This window comes from Rosa chinensis, chromosome 1 (assembly GCF_002994745.2).
Source record: "Rosa chinensis cultivar Old Blush chromosome 1, RchiOBHm-V2, whole genome shotgun sequence".
Classification (NCBI taxonomy): domain Eukaryota; kingdom Viridiplantae; phylum Streptophyta; class Magnoliopsida; order Rosales; family Rosaceae; genus Rosa; species Rosa chinensis.
In genome coordinates this window covers 15413216-15426740 of record NC_037088.1, presented here as the reverse complement: position 1 = coordinate 15426740, position 13525 = coordinate 15413216, and the positions used below count along the sequence as shown (strand labels likewise).

Genomic DNA, 13525 nt, shown 5'->3' with positions numbered 1-13525 from the left:
TTTCTTCCAGTTGAGTTGGCTACTAATCGAGGTTCGAAATTTAGTATTTCAGAAATTTCAAGTGTCGATAAAAATTTTAATATATTTTTGTCAATATTACTACTCAAAACTAATTTTGAAGATATTTTGAATATCACTCTAATATCTGTAAGACCCAATTATAAAAAAATTTATATAGTTTTAAAGAAATTTAAAGTCTTACGTTTTTAAGGTTGCACACAAAAACCCTAGTTTTAGGTCACCTCTTTTGTCTAAGACCTAGCAGCGATGACAAGTCACCGCCTCTTGACATTTGTATTCTCCAAGTCACATAGTATTCTCCAACAACTGAATATCTTTGAAATGTACCAACAAAAAAATATATATATCGTTTTGCAGCCTCAGATTTTTTTTTTTTCTCAGCAAGAATAGTTTGTAACAAGTTAATAATTTCTACCATCTGGCAATTAGCAGCGATGAAAAAACTTAATGATGTTTGAAGATTTGGGTACTTTGGATTGATCTTGAAAATTCACATTTATCTACATTTGACTCGAAAGAAAATACAAAACAAAAGAAAACAAACAAACAAATAAATAAATAATATATTTTTCCAATTAAATATAAATGAAGGCCCAGATCCCATATTGACGTATAGGCCCAGTGCCAATGGGAGCCCCTCTGAAATCTCCATTCTTTCTGTACCGAGAACGCAAGCGGGAGACCTCAAACGTCATCCTTAGAGAGGATTTTTACTATGTAAAAAATAAAACCTTGATATGGGCCTCTGTGAAAGCCGAGGACTTGGTATGAAACCGGAAATCTCTGTATATTATCGTTCTCGCTTCTGTTTCGATGGAAAATTCCCCAACTAGCTCTGACTGGATTGCAACATTATTTTTCTATTGAGTGGGTAAGAATTAATTCAAAGCTTTCCCATTAATGTCTTATCGTTGGTCCATTATGTCCATTGGAATTTCATGAAAGTGCAGTACTTTGGATTCTTCATTGGATATGAATGCAGGCTCAAAATGATGATATTCATATTGTTTGAAATTTACAAAGGGAGCTGTTCTCGCTGGAGGGGGCTGGTCCGACTTGTGTGTTTGCTTCCAATATGTATTCCTAGTTCAAATGGCTGCTACTTGATATCACTCTGTAGGTCCTTTCTCTGTCTGTAGAATGATCAAATATTAAGTCGATTGTTCAATAGGAATACCTGTTTATGATCATAGTCTAAGTCCTTTAACTAGGATGTTATTTTGTGGGAGGGGGGGTCTAGCTTTTTTGCTCCTCCGCTTATAAGCACCACATCGTGTAACGTTTGGTAACTCCTCCTTCAGCTGGCTTCTAATAGAAGCCATGGCTTTTTCCACTGAAAAGCAGAAGCAAGGAGACCCCTCCTTTGGACGATGAAATTTTGGTGGGTGTTTTGATTATAATAATGTTGGGGGATATCTCAAACTGATGGAGATTTGTCTTTGGGGTAACCTGTTGAAATAACAAATCAAAGAAATAAGGGAACTATTGGTTTGGTGGGTATCTAGATGACTACCACATTTTTTAACTTTTACTACCTATTGTGGGCTATGCATATAGCTAGCCATGTTGCAAACTTTGATTTTTAATTGCATATATACTGCATTCTCATATGCAGATTGTATTGTCAAGATTCAATGCTTGTCTGAGAGTTGTGTTGCCAGAATCCCTATATGAGGGATCAAGTAGTACGTTGTAGATCAATTAAACTATCATCAACAGATAGCAGTAGCTAGTCTTCCAATTTCTCTATTCCTTTGTTATGTTATTCTTGCTTCTTTTCTTTAAGTGTGAGTGAGAGTGTGCTGTGATTTGTTCTATAGTTTTCTTATGAACATTATCAATTTCTGACTACAAACTGTGCAAATGAGTCCATTAATGCGACTAAGTAGTGTTAGCTCAGTGGTTAGAGCACCCACTATCTAAGATCGAGGTCTTGGGTTCGAGTGACCATGGAGGTAGGAGTGAAATCCTTTGATCCTCTTAAATTATAAGGAAGAAGGAGGAGAGTCCATTAATGCTCAGTAAAGTGTTTGTTATAGTTGGTTCCATGTATCTAAGCCCTGCACTTGAGAAGGTGAGTGATGCTCCCCGATAACAATTGCAATAGTTGACATTTAAGTTATAAACTGGAAGCAAATTGCTCACTATCCCAGTGTTAGTTGATAAAAGAAACAAAAGTCAGACCTGTAATACCTGGAAGGTAAAGAATGTAAAGAGAAAAAAAATAGTGCATCAATTGAGCTTGAGGCACAGTATTCCCATAATCTTTACAAGAAAAATATTCTGAAATTTCTAAACTTTGACATTCAATGGAATGTGAGTTACACAGAAAGGGAATGTCATTTTAACTATCTGAAACTAGAATGAATTCATGGTTTATGCTCACAGTGTCCTTGTGATCATCAACAGGGAGGGCTCTGTTTCTGACGGTGTACCAAAACGAGACCAAACTAGTTGGGGATCAATGTCTGTGCGACAAAGAAGTAACAGAAAGGGAACCTGTAGTAGGAAGTGAGCAGAGAAAAAATCTTAAAGATCTCGGGTGAGGCCTCTCAATATGATCCTCTTCCATCTTACTATTTGCTATTACTGTTTGAAGTTGAACTTCCGTAGTTCTTTATATGCGCAAGGTTTTCAAATGTATACAAGTAAAATAATTGGAAGCCTTATATATTGGATAAACTATTTGATACAATCTTCTTTATGTTTTGGATAGGTTTGCATTCATGAGCATATACCAAGGAGCTTGAAGATGTGAGTGAAGTGCACTGCCTTGCTTGTGCAATATACCATGGAGCTTGCTTAATTATATGCTCAAAGTGTAGGTATGAATTACGAATACTGGTTTGACAAAAGCAATGGTTCAACGGTGTATAACATTTGATAGTAGGCCAATCCCATTTGGTGTTTATAGAAGGCTAATCCCATTTGATTTGACAAAGGCAAGCAGTTGCATGAATAGATAGCCTAGATTTCTTAAACATGGATGAATTGATTTCTTGTTTTTATTTTCTTAGGATAACTTCGTATCTTTCTGAAACAAGTCTTGTAGATGACGGCAGGGTATAAAATAAAGCTCCAAAAGTTATTAAAAAAAAAAAAAAAAAACCTTCTAGTGTTCTAGATAGATAGAAAGAGCATCTCCGTCATTTGCACATGCAGACATGCAATTGAACGAACAATAAGAAATAACATTATTCAACGTTTGATGAGTGTGCGTAATAATGTGGATGATTGAAAATGTTATGATATTTTTTGTGGTTACTTAATACTAATTAGAAACCAATTGTTATTAATGTTACAAATATATTTGATTAAGTTATTTTTTAAATTAATTTTTAATTTGACCTAGCGCTCTGCTAGGGTTACTCGGTAGCCTTCCATTGTCGACAAAACTCCCAAAATTCTCAAAACTTGATGGCCACGGTCATCTTTAGCCTTGTGGCTCTATGTTTCTTGCTATTTGCTGTTTTTGATTATTCAGATGGGAAGCCGCCTTGGTCTAAGGCTTCTATCTCTGCTTCTGTCGTCAACCAAGAGATCCGATTGGAGGTTGATGTTGTGGTGGACGGGTTGGTGGATGGTATTCCAGATGCTTTTGTTGGATTCCGGCGGGGATCGAAAAAGGGTACTGACGCTCATGGTGGATTTCGGAGGGACTGGCCTCGGGTCGAGGAATTGCTGCATATATGGCGAAGTCCGTATACTTGGCAGCTGGCCGGAGATTGGGATCGTCTTTTGAGATCAGGATCGGGATAGGAGTCGGCTGTCGACTTCGGGATTGGGAGTTGCTTCTGCTGCAGGCTGGTGGGGGAAGTGAAGATCCGTCTTGGTCGTCCAGGAATGATGTGGTGGGCTGGCGGCAGAGGTTGTGGGGTGTTCCCCTCAACTGGTATAGGCGACAGCGCATCTGGTGGTTGTTGGGTGGAAGAACACGTGTGGGCTCAAGGGGCTAGAGCTTTGGTGGACCCTACTCTTTAGGCCTCCTGGGCCTTGAACTGGTTTGTGACCCTTAGGTTTGGGCACACTGGTCTAGGGTTTCAAGTGAGCTGGATTACCCTTTTGCTAGGGGGTTGGATGGATTGGGTCTCTATGGCCCATACTGCTGTTTAATTTTTGTTTTGGGTCACAAAAATCAGTGCCTTAGTTGGAACCATTTTATGTAAGCTTCGAGGTTTCTAGGTTTTTGTTAGAATAAAAGTGCGTGAATTTACCAAAAGGTGGGTGTACTCGGGATTTTTTTGGGATTTTATTCTTCTAGAATAGAGCTTCAGAAGGTTCTAAAGAACAATTATTTCTGTCGACCTCATAGGGGTGTTTCGTTTTTGTACTGCTTGCTGAATTATAATGAAAGGGCTGACCTACTTCCTTAAAAAAAAAAAAAAAAAGAGTTATTTTTAAAATTGTCAACTATTAATCATATAGTCATCATGATTTATAAAAATTGAAAGTTAAGAAAAATTTATAAGGACACAAGAGCATTTGAACTACATTGTATTACCAAACAATCAAGGCAAAATAATCTTTCATGTCCAAATTGGTCATTCTACAAACATAAAGCAAAAGCTAGTTTTGAGTTTACCAAACACTTTGCCGCGGCTTTTGCCACTAACAATACTTATAAAAAGTCAGTTTACCAAACACTTAGCTGCTTTGCTTTTCAGCCACTTATTCTCAGAAATAAGTATAAGCCAGCTTTTCTTAAAGAACAGGTAATACGATACTCAACTTACATACTACATTAACTTAAAGAACAAGAAATAAGCAAAAGCCATACCAAACACATCCTAAGTTGCATGAAGCACAATAGCAGGAAAAGAACAAGTAATACGACACTTAACTTACATACTACATTTACAAAATGCTAAAATCTCACTTTTATTTTGTGACACATTAACATTCATATCAAACTGAATAAAGGATAAAAAACATCACAAGCGACACCAACCAACTACCGTCCACCACCGTATGGCATTAACTGCAGTTGGTTTTTCATGCTGTCATATGCATTGGTCGTACCAACGCTTAGACCACTAGAACTGCAGTCACCTCCTCCAACACCCACAACATAAGCGTCTGAATTAAGTGACCCAAGCAAGTATTCATTCTCTTCTCCGCAGAAATTAGCATTAAATCCCCACGGATGTTTTGCCGTGACACTCATTTCCTCTAACTCTTTCATGGTGGGCCTTTCCTCCCCCTTTACCCTCAAGCATCTTTTTGCGAGATTGGCCACTTTCTTTACCGTCTCAATGTTTCCCTCATTCACTATGTCATCATCAAGAATTTGATTCAACCAATCTTCTTCCATGGAAGCAAGAAAGATGCTTGTTAAGTATCTATCTTTAGAAACCGGCACTTTGCTTGTTAGTAGCTCCACTAGGACAACTCCAAAACTGTAAACATCACTTTTTTCTGTTAGTTGGTTTGATTGCAGATATTCAGGGTCTAAGTATCCAAATGTCCCGAGCACTAAAGTTTGTATATCAGTTTGAGCTGAAGGAACCAATCGGGAAGCTCCAAAATCTGACACTTTAGCTGTATAATCATAATCTAACAGAATATTTGCTGTTTTCACATCTCGATGTATTATTGGTGTGGAAATTGAGGAGTGTAAGTGGGATAGTGCTTCCGCGCTTTGAGTTGCTATCTTCATTCGTAATTCAAATGAGAGTGATGATCTTTTTTTATGAATGTGCTCATAAAGAGTGCCATGGGTAATGAATTCGTATACTAGTAAAGGTACTTCCGTTTCTAAACAACAACCCAATAGCTTTACCACATTTCTGTGGTTGATTTGGGAAAGAATAATCACCTCGTTAACAAATTGATCACTCTGGGTCAGGGCACCACCTTTCGACTTCTTTATGGCAACCACTATGTCATCTGATAGTATTCCTTTGTAAACTGTTCCATACCCTCCTTCTCCAAGGACTCTACTCTCATTGTAGTTGTTTGTTGCCTTCTCAAGTTCTTCAGCAGTAAAGATTTTTGTTGTCCTCATTGAGCTTCCATGACTAGAGAGTTGTTGCAGTAACAATAAGCCACCATTCTCTTTGAAGTGCTTTTCTTTGAGTTTAATGAACTCTCTTTTCTTCAGTCCCCAACATATCCACGAAATTCCAAGGAATAAAACCAAGAAGCCCACACTTACACCTGCAAATAATTGAAAATTCATGATCAAATTTGTTTTAATCAGTTTGCTTTTGCATATTTTATATGATATAGTTTAGAGGCATAGGATGGTTGTTTCTTTTCTGTCCTTTTATGTTTGCCTTTGATTCTAGTTGGGATTCCCCTTAGCTCATTATTGCACTTTCCTTTGATTCTAGCTAGCTGCATGCAATACCTTCTTTAGGAAAAAAAGAAAAGAAAAGAAGCTTCTATTTGCGCAATATGATTTCAAAAACTGACGGAGCCTCTTCTTTGTTCTCTCTTGTTTAACAAACACAATAGATAAAACGTCTTCCTTTATATATGGAAATGACTTGTGCATTCTCTTTTTGTTAGTTTTCTTTGAAGAAAGTATGAGAATACTAGATTAATTAGAATTTGTAGCGAAAGTAGCTGAAGATAAATAAATTTGAGTCCATCATTACTGTTCAATTAAAGTTTAGGCTATATGGTCATGGGATGCACATGCATGTTAATATCTAATTATACATACCCAATGAAACTATAAGCAGGAGAACGATCTTTGAGTGTCTTTTGGAATCGTCTTCGATGCAACTCTTGTCATTCATGCCGTCGTTTTTGTATCCTTTGTGACATGAACAAGAGTAGTTTCCTGGAGGGAAAGTATTTAAGCACTGTCCGTTCTGGCAGAGGTTTGAAGCCCTGCACTCATCAATATCTGAAAGGGAAATTAGGAAAGGAAAAGCCTATCAGATATCAATAAATTTGGTAAAATTGCAAATCCAATGGTGAGCTATAATTAATTTCTGTTTATATAAATCATATAATATAGCTGAAGGTAAATCAAAGATAATCATCATCACCTTGGCAACCATCGATCTGGGTGGTAAGGGTTTCCTTCATAACCAGGCAAGCACCGGCACAAGTAACCTACTGACCCATTGACGCACATGCTATTAGCCTTGCATGCGAAATTCGTCTTCTTGTGAGCTTCATCACAGGAGTCTGTTTCATTCCCAATAGCCCAATTAAGAACCGACGGAAGCTGGTAGTTGTTCTGTTTCTTTAAACTTGCAGCAGAGAAATTGAACTGTCCTTGCTCTGCAATGAAGGCGTAGCCGCAGGGGTTAAATTCCCATATACCAGCATGATTGTCAAGGCTGTCCAATAACACCGTCACATTTTTCAGTCCTCTGGGAATATTAGTCTGGCAACACCCAGCGCCAGAGCAAGAATATTGATCAACAATGTCAAGCCTGTTGCACATGGACATGCACCCCATCTCGAGCTCGTCTTCCCCTCGGAAGCCTTGGAAAATTGAAAGTGAGTCACAACCAACGGTGTAGAACTTATTTTTGGTATAGGAGATCGTATAAGGAAGAGGGAGGCTGAGCTCATAAGGGAAGTTGGACGTCACATTGCCCTGGGCGTTATAGCAATCTTCAGCTCCCATGTTCAATATTCGCAACTCACCATCATCAAGGGAAATGTTAGTAACAGTTAAATTGCTTGTCATCAAATATGCTGTTGGTGGTTGGGCGGTATTGCTACAATTGATAAAGAATTCTTCTCGCAGGTAACAATCCTTGTTCATGCCAAATGGATATGGAATTGTGAGATCGCCGCACTTGTCAGAGCAGCCAGGCAGGGCTTGAGCAGCAGCTGTTGTTTTCGTAGTTCTAGCCGCCGATAATAGGAGTAGGACTGCCGCCAATGGAAATTGCAAGGCCATGATCGACATGGCATGCAGCGCTAGCTTGTTTGTGGAGTGTGACTAAGAGGAGTATTGGTATCTAATAGTTGTATTATTGATAATGTGTAAAGCAGTATTCCCGAGTCGGCCTTTTATAGTCATGGCATGGGAAGTTTCTGGACAACTTCGTTCTATAAGTAGCTTTCTATTCCAGACTGGGTCGTCCCAGGTTATTTCCTGAAAATTAATAAACACAAACAGACATGGAAATGTGTAGTCATGTTGGATGGTGATATGATTGTCGGTCATTGACTATCAAATATCACCACGTTAGAAGTATCTTATAACGTACCATTACCCATGCATTAACTTCTGGCCAGAAGTGTGGATTGCGGAATAATGGAATATAAACCATAGAAACGACCGGTACCAGAGGTCTTCACAAGTTGTGGAAACTATTCCCGTAAGAAGAAGATAAACCATATTACTAGTTTCTATGTATTATATTTATGGGTTATTATCACAAGTAGTACCTGAACTTATCCTCTATTTTATCGATAGTACCTGAACTTCAATTTTGATCACAACCAGTAACTGAACTTTTCGATTCCATTTTAAATGGTACCTAAGGCCACCTTCGATCACTATTCCGGCAAAAAAAAACCAAATCTAAAAAAACAAAAAACAAAAAAACAAGTTCAAGACAAGTTTATTACCAAAAAATCATCACTATATATGTTCGCAACCCTCGAAATCATAAAAAATCATCACTATGATCGACTCCCATGCCGTTTTTAGTCAGAATAGTGATCGGAGGTGGCTCTAGGTACCATTTAAAATGAAATCGAAAAGTTCGGGTACTGGTTGTGATCAAAATTGAAGTTCAGGTACCATCGATAAGATTGAGGTATAATTCAGGTACCATTTGTGATAATAACCCTATATTTATAGGAAAATGATTTCTGGCCTCAATGATGTCTAAGATTTAAATAACACTCATGTTTAGATTTAAATAACAATTTTTTTCTCCAATTAAGAATAGAAAATTTTCATGTAATTTAGTCAGTGGATTTGCACATACATTCGATCACAATAGATAATTTGCATAACACATGTATATGAATTCAACATTTGTTGGGTTCTTGTAAATTTTGAAAATATAATGTGAAAAATACATATTCATACTATTATATATATTCTTTTGTTCATTTCTTTCTCTGTATGTAGCTAGGGTTTAAACATTATATTGAGTTTATTATTTTTTGTTTGTTTTTTCCCATATATTTATATTGTAGATGATAATTAATGGCTGCTATTTCTTCTTACCTCTTAATTTAGACATAAGTATTTTCCAAAATCAATTTATTAATGCTATTTTTTTGGATGAAATTAATCAATGTTTGGAAAGAAAACTTAATGCCTATTTCTTGACACCCAATTCAATATATTAATGCTATTTGGAAAGAAAAATTATAGGAAAGAATTTAATTAAATTAAGAAAAATATTGGTCAAAGAATTTGTAGACATATCTCTTAAATTAATACATAATTAATAGCTTATCTTTTTTTTTTTTCGTCACCTAATTAAATTCATTATTGTAATTGATTCACCCCCTAACATCTGAAATGAAGTATAAAAGGGTAAAGTTGGTGTTGCAATAGTATGATGTGGCAAGATATATCATGTGGAATTCGAAATAAAATTTGTATTTGATTACATAGCATGACACCTAAGATTTGAGGCCTCAAATCTTAGGCCTCATTGAGGCCCTATAACATTGCCCTATATTTATATATGCGTGTGATCGTCTTATTTATAGATGAGCCAAATTAATAATTATATACTCCATCTAAAGTGAGAAAACAATCTATTATTGTTTTTGTCATATTTTTTGTTAACAATAGATTATGTTTTTTTTTTTTCCCCGACAAACACAATAGATTATGTTAGATAAATTGAAAAGAAGTGAAGAAGCCAGAACTTGGAGATTATGGTACCCAATTGCTACGGTTAGTCTTTAACTATGATACCTAATAGTCTCTTAAACTTAAAAGCTCCAATTACGCCATGTCTCTTATCGTAACAATTACCCAATTGCGCCATATCAATCCTTTCATTCGTGTTGACTTAGTAATAGTGTTTTTCCAATTATCCTCTCGCATCATAACTTGTACACGTACAAGCGTTCTTTCCAATGTCTTAATAAAGACTAGTAGCTATGATACAGTCCACTCCTAGTCAATGCCGTGCAAAATGTGGCGAGAAAGATATTTGTTTTCTGTAATTGGAGTCCCACTTGGTCAGGCTGAAAATTAAATGAGAGGGCAGTAGGGGTGGGTTCGCGAAACCGAAAACCGAAAAAAACCGCACCGAAACCCGAACCGCAGCCGAAAAAAACCGCACCGAAAAAAACCGCACCGAACTGGAAAAAACCGCACCGCACTGAATCTGTTCGGTTCGGTTTTCGGTTTTGCCACTGAAGAAACCGAACCGAACCGAAAAACCGAACCGCAAACCGCACCGCAACCTCAAAACGTCGTCGTTTTTGAATAGGGTTTAACTTACCCTAAAGTCCTAAACCTAATCCTCTCGGTCTCGCACTCTCGCCTATTCCGCCTAACCCTCGATCCCTCGCAGTCTCACACTCTCGCCTATTCCGCCTAACCTCTCGCTCCGTCGCTCCGTCGCTCCTCAGTCTCGTTAGCGATCTCTGTCTCCGGCTCGCACTCTCAGTCTCCTCAGGCTCGCACTCTAACCCAGTCAACCCACCCTCTAACTCTCTCAGATCGGCGACCTCTCTCTCTCAGACCGACTCGGCGACTAACGACCTGTCTCTCAGACCGACTAACACCCATCGTTCTCCTCCACAGCAGCAAGCAAGCAAGCCACCTCCGGTCCTCCACCTCCGGTCCCCTCATCCGATTCTTTACGCCGGTAAGGTGACTGGGACACTCAGTTTGGGTTTTCAAAATTTGGGTTTTCAACATCATGCAGTTAGGCTGTTAATCATGAGTCGATTTGCTGATCTGCCTCGTTTAAGTTATATGTAGTCCATGATTTTAGCATCCATAGTTGCAGCTCGAAACCTTTGGAAGCAGATAGGATTGTGTTGTGTGTACATGAGTTCTTGTACTTTGTCATTCGGTGGTGTAATTGTTCAGTATCATCAGCTTCCATGTTACATGTGTTGTCTGTTTTAAGCTCCCATTTTGTTGGTTTTTTCCATCATGTTTAAAGAAAGTGCTTTGCTGGGTTTGCAGAACTATTCTATTCTATTTTCTCTTGGTAGCCACAGAATTACTCTATCAGTTAGGCTGTTAATCATGAGTTGAATGGAGGATAAAGAAAATGTGTTGTCTGTTTTCTTCTCTGTGATGTTCTGATGTGATTTTTCATAGTTTCATACTCTTATTCATGTTCTATAGTGATGTTCTGATGTGATTTTGCAATTTTTATACTAGACTATATATTACTGTTTATATATGCAGTAAGCTAATTGCAGTTTGCAACTCCTTGAATTTGAGTAGGAGTGATCAGTAGCAAACATTATGAAGAGGCAATCAAAATCTGCTGCTACTAGTTCCGGTGCTAATCCGAAATCAACTTCTTCATCTCAGGTACCAATCTAAATCTCTGCAGTTTGTTTTTCTGTAACTATCAACTATGTAGTGCTATTGGTTATGGTTATTTGTTTTTCTGGTGCGGTCTTGGTTTCAGGTACTTTGATTTGCAATGGTACTTCGAATCTATGACAACTCCAATAACAAATAACCATGACCCTTTTGCATTTTCTTGAACCTGTGACCAGTTCCTCTTATTCTGTTTATGTTTATACTTAAAAAACATAAGGGTTAATATGCGTGGAAGTAAAAAACTGATGTTAATATATTTGTTAATGAGTTGTACTTCTTGTGTGTTCTGCGAGTCACTGCAACCTTAACCTCCCTTCCTCACTGAACTAAACTTAGAACATAAACATTTCTGTGTTCTTTGATCTTCTCCCACTTATCACCATGTCTGTTGGTTTTCGATCAGTTTGTCACAGTTACTTTGGTAGTGCAAATATTTCATATATGTTGCTGTTGATGTTAATATATTTGTTAATGAGTTGTACTTCGATCTTTTCACTATATCCAGCAAATATTTCATATATGTTGCTGTTGATGATCCTGTTTTCATAATTCGATATCTTTTCAGTTTTAAGATGTCATGTTGTAATAGCTAGACTAGTCACTGTTTTTGCAGTATGTAAGCATGGGATATTAGTATCATGTATATATGTCTTGTTGGACTTGAGATTGCAAAGTAGAGTACTAGAGTAGTGCTATTGTTATTCACTTTTGATGTTATTCACTAGAGTAGTGCTATTGCTATTCACTAGAGTAGTGCTATTGCTATTGTTGTTCCTCTATATTTTTATTATTCTCTTATACTAATGTAGAGATGCTTAAGATGTCATGTGGAGCTGCAGTGGGGAGTAGTCGGAGCGGAATGTTACCTCCAAAGTCAAAGCCTTCAAAGTCGAAGACTTCATCTTTCCGAGCTTGAGATTATGCTGTTGCCCTCATTCATGTAATGATGGACTTTTATAAACTTTGGACTCTATATTTTTTGACAATTTCATATATTGATGTTAGAATTTGATGGACTATATGAATTGAATTATATGGACTATGGAGTATTGAATTAGAGATTATTGTCTAGTGAATTACAAAACATGCATTAGTAAACTTGTAAACTTTTTGTTATAGATTATAATTACAGGTTTGTAGAAACAAAAATTTCTTGAGTTACAATACCAAATGAGTATATTAGGTAAAAATCTGTAAAAAAAAAAAAAAAAAAAACCGAACCGGGCCGAACCGACCCGAACCGTTCAGTTCGGTTCGGTTTTCGGTGCCAACATTCCAAAACACAAAAACCGCACCGAACCGCACCGAATGTCATTTCGGTTCGGTTTTCGGTTTAGGCTCGGAACCGAACCAATCGGAACCGAACCCACCCCTAGAGGGCAGTGTCTTTAATAATTTGTTCCCTGTGTGAAGTCAACTAGTCAAGCAGATGGTGATATGACCAATTGTTTCCGCAGTGCTTAGTTAGCACCTAGCATGCCAAGAAAGATTTTTTTAAGGATTAATTTCAGTTTACCCCCCTAGGTTTTGGGGTGAAATCACCCCCTCTACTTTCAATTTTGAATTTTTACCCCCTAAACTTTTCAATTTCAATCAGTCTTGTCCAATTTTTACTGTTCCGTCCAAATTAGACGTTAAGTTTGACTTTTGAGGGCTAAAATGGTCATTTCAACATAAAAAATTAAAAAAAATTAATTTTTTTTTTCTTCTGTTTTTAAGTTTTTTTTTTTTTTTTTTTTTTTTTTTCTGTTTCTTAGTTTTTTTTTTCCTTTTTCTTTGTTTTTTTTTTTTTTGTTCTGTTTCTTTTTTTTTTTTTTTTTAATTTTATTTCCAACCTATACATCACAAGTTATAATAGGTTTATAAAAACAAAAAAATACTCTAGGTAGTTGAAAGTCGCTCGCTGGTCTACGATATTTGTGACATATCTCCGATAAAGTGAAGAATTTAGGATATATCCAAAATAAAGTGAAGAAATATTTATAAAAAGTAATTTTACACTTTATCTGTAAATAAATATCTGTATATCCCCAATAAAGTGAA

At 37.0% G+C, this 13525-nt stretch overlaps 1 protein-coding gene and 1 long non-coding RNA gene across 3 annotated transcripts; one reads left to right on the top strand and one right to left on the bottom strand.

Annotated features, from left to right (window-relative positions):
- Positions 1–4972: 4972 nt before the first annotated feature.
- Positions 4973–7888, bottom strand: LOC112202060 (wall-associated receptor kinase 2). The gene is made up of 3 exons (XM_024342965.2): positions 7020–7888; positions 6689–6858; positions 4973–6177 (listed from the first exon to the last, which is right to left on the bottom strand). Exons 1-3 carry the CDS (start codon positions 7886–7888, stop codon positions 4973–4975), a joined length of 2244 nt encoding a protein of 747 aa, XP_024198733.2.
- Positions 7889–10632: 2744 nt separating this feature from the next.
- LOC112182794 lies at positions 10633–12326 on the top strand. 2 transcript variants are annotated; one of them, XR_002929551.2, is made up of 3 exons: positions 10633–10784; positions 11378–11467; positions 12292–12326. It is a non-coding gene; the product is annotated as an uncharacterized LOC112182794 (long non-coding RNA). The 2 variants fall into 2 exon arrangements; XR_005805950.1 differs by lacking the exon at positions 12292–12326 and adding an exon at positions 11886–11929.
- Positions 12327–13525: the final 1199 nt, after the last annotated feature.